The sequence below is a fragment of the Helianthus annuus genome, chromosome 10, assembly GCF_002127325.2.
Source record: "Helianthus annuus cultivar XRQ/B chromosome 10, HanXRQr2.0-SUNRISE, whole genome shotgun sequence".
NCBI classification, from domain to species: Eukaryota; Viridiplantae; Streptophyta; class Magnoliopsida; order Asterales; family Asteraceae; genus Helianthus; species Helianthus annuus.
In genome coordinates, this window is record NC_035442.2 from 143,310,732 (window position 1) to 143,326,270 (window position 15,539).

Below are 15,539 nucleotides of genomic sequence, written 5' to 3' on the forward strand. Positions count from 1 at the left end.
AGAGGGACACTTTCGATAAACAGGAAAATGTCTTGGTACTCAACATAATTGCCGGTACACTTGAATAAATACCTAGTGTTTGGCGGTTGATTTTGGCGGGTAACTGCCAGAGGCAGTTATTTGAATCATTCACCCGCTTATATCACCGGTTATTACATATACTTATCACTTGTCATCCGAAGAGCATATCATACATATTACTAATAATAAGTTTAGTAATTAAAACATAACTTATAAACATAACTAAGTTTAATATTTCTAACAGTATGAACGTAATAATGTAATGTACTTTACGAACTAGATAATTTACAATGGATTTATTTATGTTTACTGAGTCATAATGTCGTTGAAATATGGTTAACCACGAATTTAAACCGTGTGATTGTTGATAATGTTGGTGCACATACATACACAAAAATACATGCACGCGCATATTAGATTGATGCATTTTATCAAATTTCATTTTATACACATAACTATTCATTTTAATCTTCGCTAATTCCTAATACATGTATACTAAATCAGATCAAATGACCGACATCTGAAATGATTTCCTACATCGCTAACTTTCTTGGAGAACCGTATCATTTGCAGATGCAAAACATATTTTCTAATATCTGAAATGATCTCGCAAGGTAAGGATGACATGGATAACAAGAGCAATAGTCGATGTGCTACCTGTCAAAATGAAAAGCGACCAAAAGCTACTAAGACCCAACCTCCCATATTCATCATGGTCAGATTCCATGTCTACACACTGTTCAGAACCAAGCATTCTTTTCTCTATGGTTTGGAGAGTGCCACTTTCAGATACATTTAGTAGTGCCTTTGTAAAATCAGTGACCATAAAAGAACCTCTAGGAAGTAGCTGTATTAAGAGTCACAACTAATAAGTTGTTATTCACTGATGAATAAAGAGATCAAATTATGGCTGCAGCCGAAATTTAAGAATCTTACAAATGCGAATCCTCCTTCTCCGAATGTAGCTGCTACCATGAAGCTTTTACAGTACCTGGCAAGAAAGAGTTTAGAAAAAGGAGCCTCAAGGAAAACTGCTGCTATTTCTTTGTTTCGAAGGGCGTGAGCATATTCTTCAGGGGATGTAAAGCCCCTAATGTTTTCGTTCTTGAAACCCAAGACATCCACCAAGTAACTAGCCACATGGGCTCCTCTTCCGTACCCCACCACAGCATTTGCATTCTTCAGGGACTCATAATCAGCTACTCTAGGTGCCAGCCTTCTAACAGTGAGCATGCTGGTGAGGCTAGCCGTGTAACACTGACCAACAATTATTGCTACAAAGAGCCATGCAACGGTTATCATTCTTGTCAAATTGTTTTTAAGTTGGTCACCTGAATGATGAGAGTAGTGTCACAACTTATATGGGAACAAATTCATTTCAGATGCGGTGTTCAAAGTATGTATAACTTACCATCTAGAGAAAATAATCTAGTAAAGGATAGACATAGAAGAATTCCAGCTTGATTAAGTGCGGAGCCTTGAAGTTCAGGACTGTGTTTCCGCTCAATCAGCCATAACACAAAGCCATTATAAATATATATCACAATAGTTAGAGCCCACATGCCCAATGTGAAGGGCTTCACAAACAACCATTGTTCATGGTATGATATGACCGGCACTACCATCATCAAACCAGTTTCTGTATATGGATGTGTGAACTCAGCGTACTGATACCGTTTTGATACTACTGAGACATCACCGACTACTGCATCAAATTTCTGCCCAATATATGTAAAGTTGTAAGAAAACACCAACAAGAAAATAAAAACTATATATCATAGCTTAGATGCAGAATTTGTTAATAAAGTTTTGTTAATCAAAGAATGCTTCTTAAAGAATTCAATTGGTAATAGCAGGAACTTGAGCTTAAATATTATATATAATGTTTGTAGTAAGTGACTCTTCTTCACCTTGAGATAAACTTGCTCCACCAAGGAATCGTATGATCCATTAAAGGGATGAAATTCATAAGATAAATAATATGGCAGCCGTTTGACAGTTTCCTTGAAAAGCTCAATTGAATATCCAATGCAAGTAAAGTTATGATGCATATGATCATATTTAACTTCCACAAACTTTTTAAAAACAGCCATGGTAGGCACACCAACTCGCATTGGATTGACGCTAGTAGGAATCGCCCACCCTCTCGGCGTATGCAATGGTCTTCCGGGCCAAAAAATGTGACCTAAATTTTGCAAAGAGGTGTCATAATTAGCTCTATCATTAACAACCTCAGAAAAACCAAGTCCTTCAGACCAGAACCCAAGTTCTCTGTAGTATTTTCCTATAACGTTGATAATGTGAAACCTATGTGATGCAGTGGATTTCTTGTCTACAAATTGAACTTCACCAGTTATCCCAGAAAAAGATATTGATGAAACTGTATCCAGTAGCTTTTGCCCACTCATGTTCTTTTTACTCAATGCTAAGGCCGCAATCCATGTAGCATCATAGGCTTGCACTGCAAAAATCCCAGGCATGTAACTTTCTTCTTTAGGTTGCTCAAGTTTAAACCTTGTTTGGAACTTTGTACTAAAATCATTAAACCGTGAACCAGTATCCATGAAGAAACTCCCAATTCCCACAACGCCTTCCATCATGGAAAAGGTAGAGGGATTTACGGTATGGAGAAGATCTGTAATTAAATTTGTGGTTATCCACACATAACCCTTTTCCATCATTCCCATGATCTTTGCATTTTGAAAAAGGCGAAGACCCATTTCCAAAGAGGCATGAACCAAAAACACTCTACATTGCTCTTTATTGATCCTTTCAAGTTCTTCCAGCAATGAAGTAGAAGAGGCTAAAGGTGAAATCTTTACCATATTGTTCATTTGTACACCAGATTCTTTGATGGTTTCCATGAGATGATGGATGACTTCACTTGATGCTGAATTGATATCCTCATATATGAAAGTAAAGCGATTCCACTGAAAGGATTTCATAATTGCAACAAAAGCTTTCATTTGACCAAATTGAGAAGGTGATGCTTGAAAAAGGAAGGGCAAACGGTCTAGTGCCCGTTGAGGAACTGAATCAAGCAGAGAGAAAGTTGGAATTTGATATCTACTACCAATCTCTCCAATTGAAAGCACTTCTTCCATAGTCTGTAGTCCTAAAAATGCTTCCACCTTATATCCATTAATAAGATATGTTGCTGCATTTCGACGAAGTACATAAATTATAAAGTATCTCCGCACATAGGATAGAGAAAGAAAAAGAAAAACAGGTGGAGAATGATACATTAGAGATATCCCTGAAGTACTACATTTATTTATGAACCTACCAATTTATCATCATAATGTTAAACCTATCGATGAACATGATGCAGGGTTTATCAACAAATCTGAATTGAAGGTTTGTTTCGTTTCTCTATTTGGTTGATTTGTTTACATATTTATCTCTTACTAAGTTTTGCTTTCAACTCTTGAGCGGATTAGATATGATTTACTAGAGTTACACGTTTTTGAGGATATGGTCCATGATAAGAGTTTGTGGAGGCGTAGGATCATGGGTGAAGCTTTTAAGTGGCGGGAGGTGGCGGCCGACCCCGAACTTTACGCTTATTAGTGGAGAGTATGTAGTTTTCGTATAGAAATTTTTGGGTTTATACGTTTTCGACCTTCGGTTTTATAGAACCAGGATCCAAAGCATACAGGCTAATTGATCCAATTAATAATTGATCTAGAAAAGAGGATGTTTTAACTCATTTAAAATCATGAATTAGTAGAAATAACATTGATGTTTAATTAACAAAACTTATCTTTTCAATTACTAGTTCATACTGTGATGATAGTAACCAAGCGCATAGAACAAATAATAGTAGACAAAAGATCAAATGCAAATACCTTTATCATACAAAACGTACGAATAGGGTGAAAATGTAGAAAAAGCGTTGTGTCATTTTCGTAATTATTTACTGGTAAAGTAATTATCAAAATTACTCTACAAATGATCTTGTAGGGTAATTTTGATCTTGAAGAGTAATTTTGAAAAATGTTCTTGTAGGGGTAATTTTGATCTTATAGAGTAATTTTGTAAAGTATCATAATTATTTTACAAATGAAATTTAGAGTAATTTTGAATTGTATGTTGTTTGATAAACTTAGAGAGTAAGTAATTTTGATACATTTGTAAAGTAATTTTGATAAAAAGTAATTTTGATACACTTGTAGAGTAATTTTGATAATTACCATACAAGATCAAATTACTCTACAAGATAATTTTAGAGCAATTTTGATAATTACTCTACCAGCAAATAATTACGAAAACATCACCACGTTTTTTTTTTTTTTTTTTTCATGCATTTCGTACATTTTGTATAACAAGACACTTTGTACGTAAACTTAACTCAATAATAGTAAACAAACCAAAGATTAAACTTTGATAAGCTCATGAAATTGAGGAGGGGCACAACTTTCTTGTGGCACATGGTACCCTGGACTCAATGATTTTTTGGCTCATATTGTTAATTTTACCGAAAATTTCTTATTTTTTAATGTAAAATATTGTTTTTTAAGAGTCCGACCCCCAATGATTTGGAATTTGAGAGTCCAACTCCTACTGATTTTTCGTTCAAGCTCTGCTACTGAAATTGAGAAGCCTGAATAACAAGAGCTTGTATTTGATTGTTTTGTACTTCCATAGACCGGAAAAAACCTTAGGAAATATATATTCGTGATGACTAATACTATAGTTGAGATACTGGATTTTGTATGATTTTTTGTCAATGTATTAGCAATTAGACCAAAGGGCATATAGCCTAGTAGTATCAACGTATTTGGAAAGATGGCACTCTCTGCTCTCTGTGAGGTTAAGAGTTCAAGTTGATGCATTTTGTGGATACATCTGGTATTTGTTCGGTTACGACCGAACGTAGAACAAGATTCAAGTGACACATGTAACTAGATATAAGTGCATGAATGATTAAGCAATATGGCAGCAAAGACATGCGCTCAATTTGATTAACTCTAAACAATAATGTCTATCGTTTGGAATCAACATACAAGCCATCGTTTAAGATTGCAACCCATAGTGGACATGCCATTGTTTGGAATGAAACATACGTGAACCATCGTTTGAAGACAATCATGCTTGCCATCGTTTGGATGTAGGCATACCACATGACCATCGCTTGGTTAAAGTCCATCGCTTGGACTAAGTGCCTTCGTTTGAAATATGCATGTCTATCAGTTGAGTTATGGTCCAAATGGCATAGACTGTCGTTTAGACATAATGAGTGTCGCCCTGTTGCTTAGTTGTGTATAAATATCAACATTGTCACTTGGAAATGAATAATGCTTGCAAGAGCAAAATAGAGAGTGTTGGAGAGCATTATTGTGTAAACATTGTAACCAAACTCTGTAGAAATCAATATACGTGCCTTAATCGTTGATATCTTGTGTTTATTGTTCACACTCGTGCTTAGTTTGTGGTGTAACTTAGATTTCGCACTTGTTACACCATTTGAATTTTGAAACAAAAAATCTATGTGTTCAAGATCCAAATCAAGACCTACACAAGTCCCGTGATAGACAAGGTGAAGAATCTGGAGTCGATTTGAGGGAATATGTGTGAGTTACTTGTTAAAAAAAAGTAGTACCGAGAGGTAATTTGTACACCATCTAATTTCTAACTCTATACATCACTATATAATGTTATATACTATATTTTCCTTCACTAAAAGAGATGGTGGTTAAAAAAGTGTTTAAGTAAATGGCGAAATGCTCAAAGCTATTATGTTAATGATGTATTTTTGACGCAAGACCGAAGGTGCTAAATAGAAAACAAGAGATAAATACTATTCAAGAGAAAACTCATAATATTATTGAATGAATAAAACGATTACATAGAACTCCCTTTGATAGGGAAATTTTAGCAATTTTTTTCTTCATTTGACAACTAAGAAATTAAATAAGACAATCAAGAGAAAATTAATGTGACTACTAATTAATCGCATGAGTTAGTGACAACTTGTGTTTTCCTTATCATGAAACGTCTAAAAGAACTCCTGATTTTCCGTGTTTTCCTATTGAATTCAAAATAAAAAAGGTAAAATTTGTCTTTCTTTTTCTTCACTTGTTTTCCGTGTTCCTATTGTTCCCCATCATTTCCCCTCACTTGAAAAGAACTCGTGTTGATGCAGTTTTTGTGTCTTTCGCTTGTTCAGTTGTTCTCATTATTACTTTTACGATGTAATGTAATGTATGGTCTTTCGTATTATCGAGTCTCTATGTTTTGGTCGAGTCGACCAAGTCAAGATATCCTCCTATCTTGACTTGGTATGACATGTTAATAGTTTTGGTATGCTATAGTTGTAATGTAGCTGCAATATGCAAGTCTGCAAGTTGTTTGGACACTTTATCTGTTTCTGCATATGTTACTGTCATATATGTGTTGTTTGCAGCCTCCCACGAAGAACTTGTTCTTCGTGGGATAGGACCTTCACGAAGAACCTTCTTCATGCACATTTGGGTTCTTCGTAGTAATGGTTCACGAAGAACCTAGTTTTTCGTGGGCTTTGGTTTTTCGTGGGCTAGTAACATCACGAATGTTACTGGGATGGGGTCTATATAAGACAGCTTATGGTTTGCAGAACAGTTAAGAGAGCTTGGTGAGTCTGTAAACACTGTGTGTATGTGTTTGTAAGTGTTCTCTTCCATTTAATCAAGATAGCGAATCTTTGGTTAGGTGTGTGCTTTATACTTTGCTTTGGTTGCATATTTACAAGGATTCCGCACTTGTATTTGTGTTCTAACAATAAGAAATAGGTTTCTTGATCCTCCAAGTGGACCTACAACTCATCCTCGAGTCCTTGGAGCTATGCAGTTATAGCAGTCCAAAATCGAATAGCGGTCAAGCTCTGCTATATGATATATAGGTTATAGCGGTGGTATAGCGACAATTTTTATACCATGCATAATTTATGTGTGTATATATACACATATATATGTATATATATATTTGAAAAATATTAATAGTATTATCATTCCAAATATTAGTTGTAACGTCTTCTAGATGATGAACAGCTTCCAGCGAACTCAGAAGAACCAGTGTACGTCCAGCAACATTGGTCGTACATGATAAATTCAGGTTTTAATTGGTGGTACATAATAGATTTAGGTTTTATTTTGCATTTGGGCCTTTACTGTTATGGGTTTATTTAACAAAAGTATTATTTATGTGGGCTTTTCCTTATTATTGGGCTGATGATGAACATACCGCTAAAATTGATGCTTTAACCACTATATAGGTTTCCAAATAGCAGTATTTAGCGCCACTAATAGCGGAACCGCTATAGGCCGCCGCTATTTGGACCGCTACACGCCTTGAGGTCCGCTAATTGATGTGTTGAACAACTTCATGTGTTTGATTAATCTTTCCATCATCGTGTCTTGTTTTACCTTTTCTTCGATCTATCATAATTTTTTTTTTTTTTTGAACTTTTGATACCCATAGATTGAGCACATAATTTAAGGCTAAGCCACTAACTTTTTGGTCGTCATATTCAAATTTTGGACACCCTGTGGAAAGAATGTGCCTCGGGGAAAGAAGGAACAATCAATAGAGAAGATTCCTTTAAAAGGGAAGTTATGGTAGGAGAAGAAGTGCCTTTAGGGAAGAAGTTATTTTTGATAGGACCAAGTTTGTTGACTCTTCTTTCCCCATTTGGTGGTTTTGTTCCGGTTGACAAGGGGTTGGTCGTTCCAACTGCTATCAATGTCATCGTAGCTTGTGAGATGCTGAGTGATAGCGTAATTATCACCCTCTAGATTTCCACCGCCGTTACAACCACCAGTGAGAGTGACTGAGGCACACAGTTCTTGAAGTTCTCTAGTGGTCTTTCCGCATGTAACAGGGAGATCCTCTATTGTGTCCCATCGTTCTTCAACCTCCCACCACCCTCCCTTATGGTGAGGTTGTTGAACACCTTTGACAATTCCCGTCAAGATGCTAACGAGCTCTGATACCAACAGACACATAACGGAATCGCAATCCATCTTATAACACTCAAGGCGGAAACGATACAGAAAACAAGAGATAAATACTCTTTAAAAAATTATAATGACAAAAAAGATTACATAGAACTCCCTTTTATAAAGAGAAATTTTAGCATTTTGTCTTCATGTCACTACTAGAAAACTACATATTTTCCTACAAAAGTTTCCCACAAATTTCCCACCACTCAAATTTTGTTACAAGTTTTCTGCAGTTTTCTAACAAAAAAGAAAAAGAAAAAAAAACCAAAACATGTTTACAATTTTCCAACAAAATTTCCACACAGCAAACATTTGTAGCAATTTCGTCACAACATTTTTTAGTTTTTCGACAAAATTCAGACAAAATAAATTAAAAGTTTTTATAATTTATAACTACAACTGAATAAATAATAAAAAAATAAAATTTGAAAATTTGTAGGAAAGTTGTAACAAATTGATACCGTTTGCTACATATTTTCGACAAAAAAAAAAAGTTAATCTATTTTTTATTTCTTAATTTTTGAAAAGTAAATAATATAATTAAAAAAGATAATTTGTAGGAAACTCGTAGCAAATTGACATTAGTTGCTACGGATTTCCTACAAAAAAGAAGTTAATTTATTGGTAATTATTCATTTTTAGAAAAATAAATAATTTTAAAATAAAATGTCAAGTTTGTCGAAAATTTGTAGCAAACCTACACCATTTACTACAGATTTCCTACAAGACAAAGTTATTTTATTTGTTATTTATCAATTATAGAAAAATAAATAATTTTTAAAAATAAAATGTCACATTTGTCGAAAATTTGTAGCAAACTAATACCATTTACTACAAATTTCCAACAAACAACGTTAATTTATTTTTTATTTATCAATTTTAGAAAAAATAAAAATTTTAAAAAATAAAATGTCAAATTTGTCAAAAATTTGTAGCAAACTAACACCATTTACTACAGATTTCCTACAAAAAACGTTAATTTATTTGTTACTTATCAATTTAGAAAAAAATTAATTTAAAAAAAAAATAAAATGTTAAAGTTGTCAAAAATTTGTAGCAAACTGATCCCACTTGCTGCATTTTTTGCATAAAAATGGTTTTATTTAATTTCTTTAATTTGTTAAAGTTTGTCACAAATCTGTAGCAAACAACTGTAGGATTTTTTCCTGCGTTGTAGGAAATTTGTAGCAAACAGCTGCAGGATTTTTTCCTGGGCTGTAGGAAATTTGTAGCAAACAGCTGCAGGATTTTTTCCTGGGTTGTAGAAAATTTGTAGCAAACCTTTAAATTTTGTTTTTTTGGTTTGTAGGAATTTTGTCGTAACATTTAAGTTTTGTTTTTTTTTTGTTTGTAGGAATTTTGTCGTAACCTTTAAATTTTGTTTTTTTGGTTTGTAGGAATTTTGTGGCAACGTTTATTATTTTTTTTTTTTGGTTTGTAGAAATTTTGTCACAAAAGTTAAAAAACACATTTTTTAAGTTGTGGGAAATTTGTCGCCAAATTAAAAAAATAGATTTTTTATTTGTAGGAAATTTGTAGCAAACTGTTAAGAGAAAGTTTTATAATTTTGTAGGAATTTTGTCGTAAAATAAAAATAATTAGTAATGATTATGGATAATTTTTCTCATTAGTGTTATTAATTTTAAAAGTAAAATATCCTAAAATAAAATACAAAAATAGGCATAATTGTGGAAGAATTGTAGGAAAAACATAAAAAACCGGTTTGTAGGTGTTTTGTGGCAATGCTTGTGACGATAAATTTTTGTCGAAAATTTGTGAGAAATTTTGTCAGAATTTTGTAGCTATCCTGATTTTCGACAAGCATATTTTGCACGAAAATTTTTGTAGCAAATCTGTAGGTAAGGCCAATTTTCTACAAATTTGCTACAAATTTGGTTGTCACAAAGTAGGCACTTTTCTAGTAGTGTGTGACAACTAGGAAATTAAATACGACAATCAAGAAAAATTATGTGACAACTAATTAATCGCATTAGCCGCTGAACAATCCCTGCCTTATCATATTTAGCTATACAAGTATAAATGATCAAGAAATCACTATTCATAATTAAAATATCCAATGGGATACGTTTTTGGACTTTTATAAAATCAATATGGGGATTTCAGCTTTAGTTAATGAGCGAGTTTGTGCTATATCTTAATTTTGAAGGGTAAAAATAATATTAATATATTATTTTTTTAAAAGACAAGTTTATATAAAAACATAGAATGTTGATAAGGTGTTTCTCCTCTATTCTAGAGGTGAAGGATTCAAATTTTATAAAATAATAGTATAAAAGTATGTTAGTTTACCCAAAAGAAAAAAAAAAAACTCTTATAAATGCATTGACTTCTTCAAATCTTAAAAAATAAAAAAAAAATAAAAAAATAAACTAACAATAAAAATATAGAACCTTATAAAATTAAGCATTGACTTCTTCAAATCTATGGTGACGTGTGTGTTAATTTCTCTCTCAGTTTGTTCACAAATATTCCCATATATGCATATACTAATCAAATACCCACGTAAACTTAAGTAAAAAAAAAGGATAATCTATCAAAAAGTCAAAATTCAAAAGTCGTTCAATGTTCAAACTTCAATGTAACAGTTAAATCATTATGTGTATATATAATATCTTCAACTCTTTATACTTGTGCTGGACTTGTTGCTCAATTACTCAACGTGTTATTTTGCCACCTATTACATAATTGGTGGATAATATACAATGGCTACTTGTTCTGGATTAACAAAAAATGGTGTCATTTCTATGAGGATAGCATTTATTTGTGTCAAAATCTTTTTAATTCGAAAAACATAGATCATATATAACTGCAAAATGTCGAAAAAGAAAAAATGGATGTTGCTTTGATCCAAAGACGAGCAAACTCGATCAGTTGATTTGGGATACCTTTCAATCAGTTATTTGATAGGTACATTTAATTAACAAGTTCACTTTAAATATTTTGAGTGCTGATCCAATTTATCACTGCTATTCAGAATAGCAGGTCAATCAATAATCAAGGAATGAAGTGGTTTACCTTCACGGATTGCTCCAAAGAGATTTCCTTTAGAGTTTCTTATGTACAACGTCGCGTTTTGAGATGTTTTTGCATTAAAATCGTCTATCGCCGTTTCCATGGCAACTCTAGCTTCTTTGCCAGCTCGAGATGTCATGTCCATAACCGCACCTATGACTGATGTATTGCTTGTAATAATTTGAATCCTTCTTGTAAAAGATGTGGCCGTAGTTTTCGTATGTACAGTAAATAACAACAATAACAATAACATAATGAGAAAAACATTAACCGGGCTGCATTTGTATGCCATAAGAAAAAAATGATGCCTAAAGAGAATCCACAGCTAGACTCAAATCTCTTAAGTTCTTATTAACCATTTATAGAGGTATATATCAGGTTAGATATGCAGTTAGTAATATATAAAAAAAAATAATAATGAGATTAGTTTATGGTATATAAAAAAATACAATAATGAGATTAGTTTATTGTTAAAGTATCCAACAACTGGTGGTTTAAGCAACCCTCACTAGTTATGCTTGTAATAGTCCACTTAACATATATATTCTAGTTATTTTTATTGTGGTATAATATGACGAGTGTGCAAAATAGATAAAAAAAAAAAAAAAAAAAAAAAACTCACTTTTATTCGTTTATTTCGATATCAAAATAAAAAACAATAGTCTTATGCGAAAATGTCTACTTGATTAATCAAATACAATCACATAACAATATAAACAAATAAACACATACACTGAAACGTACACCCACAGTACCTACATATATGTGAAAGCCAACATTGTAACACTGTAATGAAAATCACAATATCAAAACGAATCAATTGACAAATTATCATGGCTATGCGTATGATGCTTAATTGGTTCTGTTGGATTCAATATGGGTATACAAAGTTTCTTGAAATTAAAAATTGTGTCAATATTAACAAGTCAACCAATAATTGAAGGTAAAAGACAAAAATGGTGATGTTTATCTACTGTGATTGAGATTTTACTTAATTTATATTCCAAATTAAATAGAAATTTCCACGCACCTGCTTCACAGCAGTTATATATGTAATCCATGGTCCATGGATAACAACCTTTTGTATATTAAAAAAGTAAATTGCGATTTTGGTCCCTGAGGTTTAGTTACTTTTCCCATTTTAGTTCAAAACTCAAACCTTTTGCATTTGCGTCCCTGTGGTTTCAGTGGTATTGCCATTTTGGTCCAACAGTGAAATCAAGTCATATTTTTCTTATAAAATTCTGTTATTTTGTCCTTTTTCTTAGGGCAAAATGGTCATTTTAATTTTGTCCTTTGTCTTTATCAAGAAATCAGCTTCTCCTCATCTACCCACAACCACCGTATTCAATCGCCACCTGTCACCACCACTTCTGAATCACGTCTTCAACCACCGCCAGTCGTCTCCAGCCGTCGTTTCTGAATCACAACATCATCACCATCATTCATTGCAGCACCGGGTAAGCTTCTGTCTCTGTTCCTCTTTCACCCGATTTCGACAACCCTCCAACCCTTGAAACCCGTGATATTGTTGATACCCTCACCAAGTTACTGCAACTGAGTCAGCCGGTTCTGTGATTTGCAGTCATTTTTGAATTTACGATTCTTACCTACATAAACCCATCACTGAACATTCTCTCTCTCTCCTTCTCTCTCTCTCTTTCTCAAAACCACCACCACCTGCAACTTCAACCCATCATTGAACATTCCAAAGATCCAAACACACTTAAACAAATTCTTGAAGTTCTGCAACTCAAAGGTCTTCTATGTTCCACCACTAACACCTGTGAGAGTTAGCTCGCCACCGTCTCCACCATTAACATCCACCACCGCCATCGTCTCCACCATTAACATCCACCACTGCCATCGTCTTCACCATTAACATCCACCACCATCGTTTCCTACCATTATTATCTACCACCGTCTCCACCATTGAGCATGTGATAGAGAGACAGAGGGGTGTTTAGAGAGAGAGAGTGCAGAGTTTGAGATGGGAGAAAAAGAAAAATATATTATATAAATTTTCTATATAATGACCATTTTGACCCTGAGAAAAAAGGACAAAATAGTAGGATTTTATAAAACAAATATGATCTGATTTCACTTTTAGACCAAAATGGCAATAAAACTGAAACTACAGGGACCCAGATGCAAATGGTTTGAGTTTTGAACTAAAGTGACAAAAGTGACCAAACCTCAGGGACCAAAATGGCAGTGTACTCTATTAAAAATTTATGCAGTCATTGTTGAATGATTCAATTGACTTTATGATAACGGAAACATGTTGATGTATTATAAATTTATAACGGTGTACATATTTGCATACCAAAATACCTATTTGCACATCAAACCCTAGTTTTATATACACCGTGTATATAAGTCTGTACGCGGTGTATAGCCAACTTTTTCAATTTCCAAGAGAATCTATTATATGATGTGGGAATTTGTCCCTTTATATACGCCGCGTATTGGCCTATACGCAGCGTATAGAAATGGTGGGTTTTCTTAAGAAACATTGTTATATATTATTTATCGTTTTAGCAAACTTTTATAATAAGTAATTTTTAAAAATAAATAAATAAAAAACATTGTTAAGTATGCTATCGTATAGTATAATATATGTCTCGTATAGGCCTATGGATGTAGTATCGTATTATATAATGTAGTATAAATCTCGTAAAGGCATATACGTGTAACAGAATATTGTATCATATCCTATCGTATCGTATTATATCGTATAGTGTAGTTTAAGTCATGTATAGGCAGTGGCGGACCCAGGAATTTTTCCATGGGGGTGCAAAACATTTTTGGAAATTTTAGGCCCCAAGGTATATAAATAAAAAATCGGTTCGTATCGGGTCGAGTCGGGTCATGTAAAACAAAAGAACTAAATTTATATCATCATCAAAAACACGTCAAACCTTGTTACAAACATAATTAAAACATCGTCATACGGGTTTTCATTTTTTGAAATCTATCTAAAACATCATCTAAACCTACTTTCTTAAGCAAGTCTTTCTCTATGTAACATATACAACCTTCACTTAAATTCTCATCGCCAATCCGATTACGCAAGTACCCACATCAACGAATCCGGAAGATGTATCAACTTTCCTCTTGAGAAATTGCGCCATAACGTCCATGCTCATTGTTCGTATCGGCTATCACAAAAAAATTGATCTATAAGTTCATGGCACCATAACATATTACATAATGTATCAACTATTCAAGCCCTAAATATCATAATGTAAATCACCCTAAAAATCATCTAAACAACATATACACCATAAAAAATGCCAAACGTTCTTCACTAAAAAAAGCCAAACATACTGTGGTATGCGACTATAAAAAAGGCAAAATATCATCACTAACAAAATATAACCCACCATAACATAATGAAAACAAAACGAAGCACATGTCTACTATGGTTAGTAGGCGGCTATAATAGGCTGCTGGAGGTGGATAATACCAACCAAAAATTATCAAAAATAACAAAGAAACTTACCCGTGTTTGATCGGCGGTGGTATGGTGGCTAATTACGGTGGTATGCGGCTACTGACTGTTCACTGTTGTCGCTGTTGATGTTCTGATCGCTGGCGTGCAAGGACAATAAAGAGAGCAGGATAGAATATGTAAGGGTTTTGGGCTTGTTTATTTTATTTTAGTTTGAAATATTGTTGATTTGTTGGGTTTGTTTATTGGGCTAAGATTTAGTAGTGTGCTAGTTAAATGTATTGGGTATTTGGGTTTAGTTATTTAGGTATTAAAAGTAATATAATTTAGGAAGTATTTTTTTATAAAATAAGAGTTTACTAAAGAATATTTTTAAAATATAAATTGATAACACTTTTTACCTAAGGGGTGCGGACGAAAAATTTCAAGGGGGGCGGAAGGAAAATTCCATGGGGTGCGGACGGAAAATTCCAAGGGGTGCGGACGAGATTTTCGACAGAACTTAGCACTAATTTTTTTTTTCCCGGGGGTGCGCCTGCCCACCTTGGGCTGGGCTTAGGTCCACCCCTATGTATAGGCTTATACGTGTAATATAATATTGTATACTATCGTATCGCATTGATTGACTTTATGATAAGGAAAACATGTTGATGTATTATAAATTTATAAAGTGTTAAGAGGGTGGTTGATAACAAATTAAGGAGAGTCTTGGATAATAACACGGACCGTGTTTAGTATACTATTAAAAATAGTAATTTAACCATGTATATGTGCCGTTTTGGGTTATACGAAATCAACATTTAAATATTACGAATTCCAAAAAAAAAATACTAGTTTTAGCAATTTAGCAACAAAAAAATTTGAGCCAAAAATAGAGAGTATGCTAATTGACTCTTTGGATCTTGTCACATTCAAGCAGCCATATTCTCATGTGTATTTATAGTAACCGAAGCGCCTTTCATGTCACATTATCACTTGTTGTATACCAAATAGTCGAACTCTTTAATGACTATACTTGACATGTTTTCATCGTTCTTTCTTTTTTATTAAAA

General features: G+C 33.4%; 1 protein-coding gene across 1 annotated transcript; it reads right to left on the reverse strand.

The window, feature by feature from the left end:
* Positions 1–408: 408 nt before the first annotated feature.
* On the reverse strand, positions 409–11,326 carry LOC110885849 (glutamate receptor 2.7). The gene is made up of 5 exons (XM_022133569.2): positions 11,037–11,326; positions 1,932–3,178; positions 1,433–1,739; positions 958–1,352; positions 409–868 (listed from the first exon to the last, which is right to left on the reverse strand). The coding sequence occupies exons 1-5, from the start codon at positions 11,323–11,325 to the stop codon at positions 611–613; spliced, it is 2,496 nt and encodes an 831-aa protein (XP_021989261.1). The 5' UTR covers position 11,326; the 3' UTR covers positions 409–610.
* Between the last annotated feature and the right edge of the window lie 4,213 nt (positions 11,327–15,539).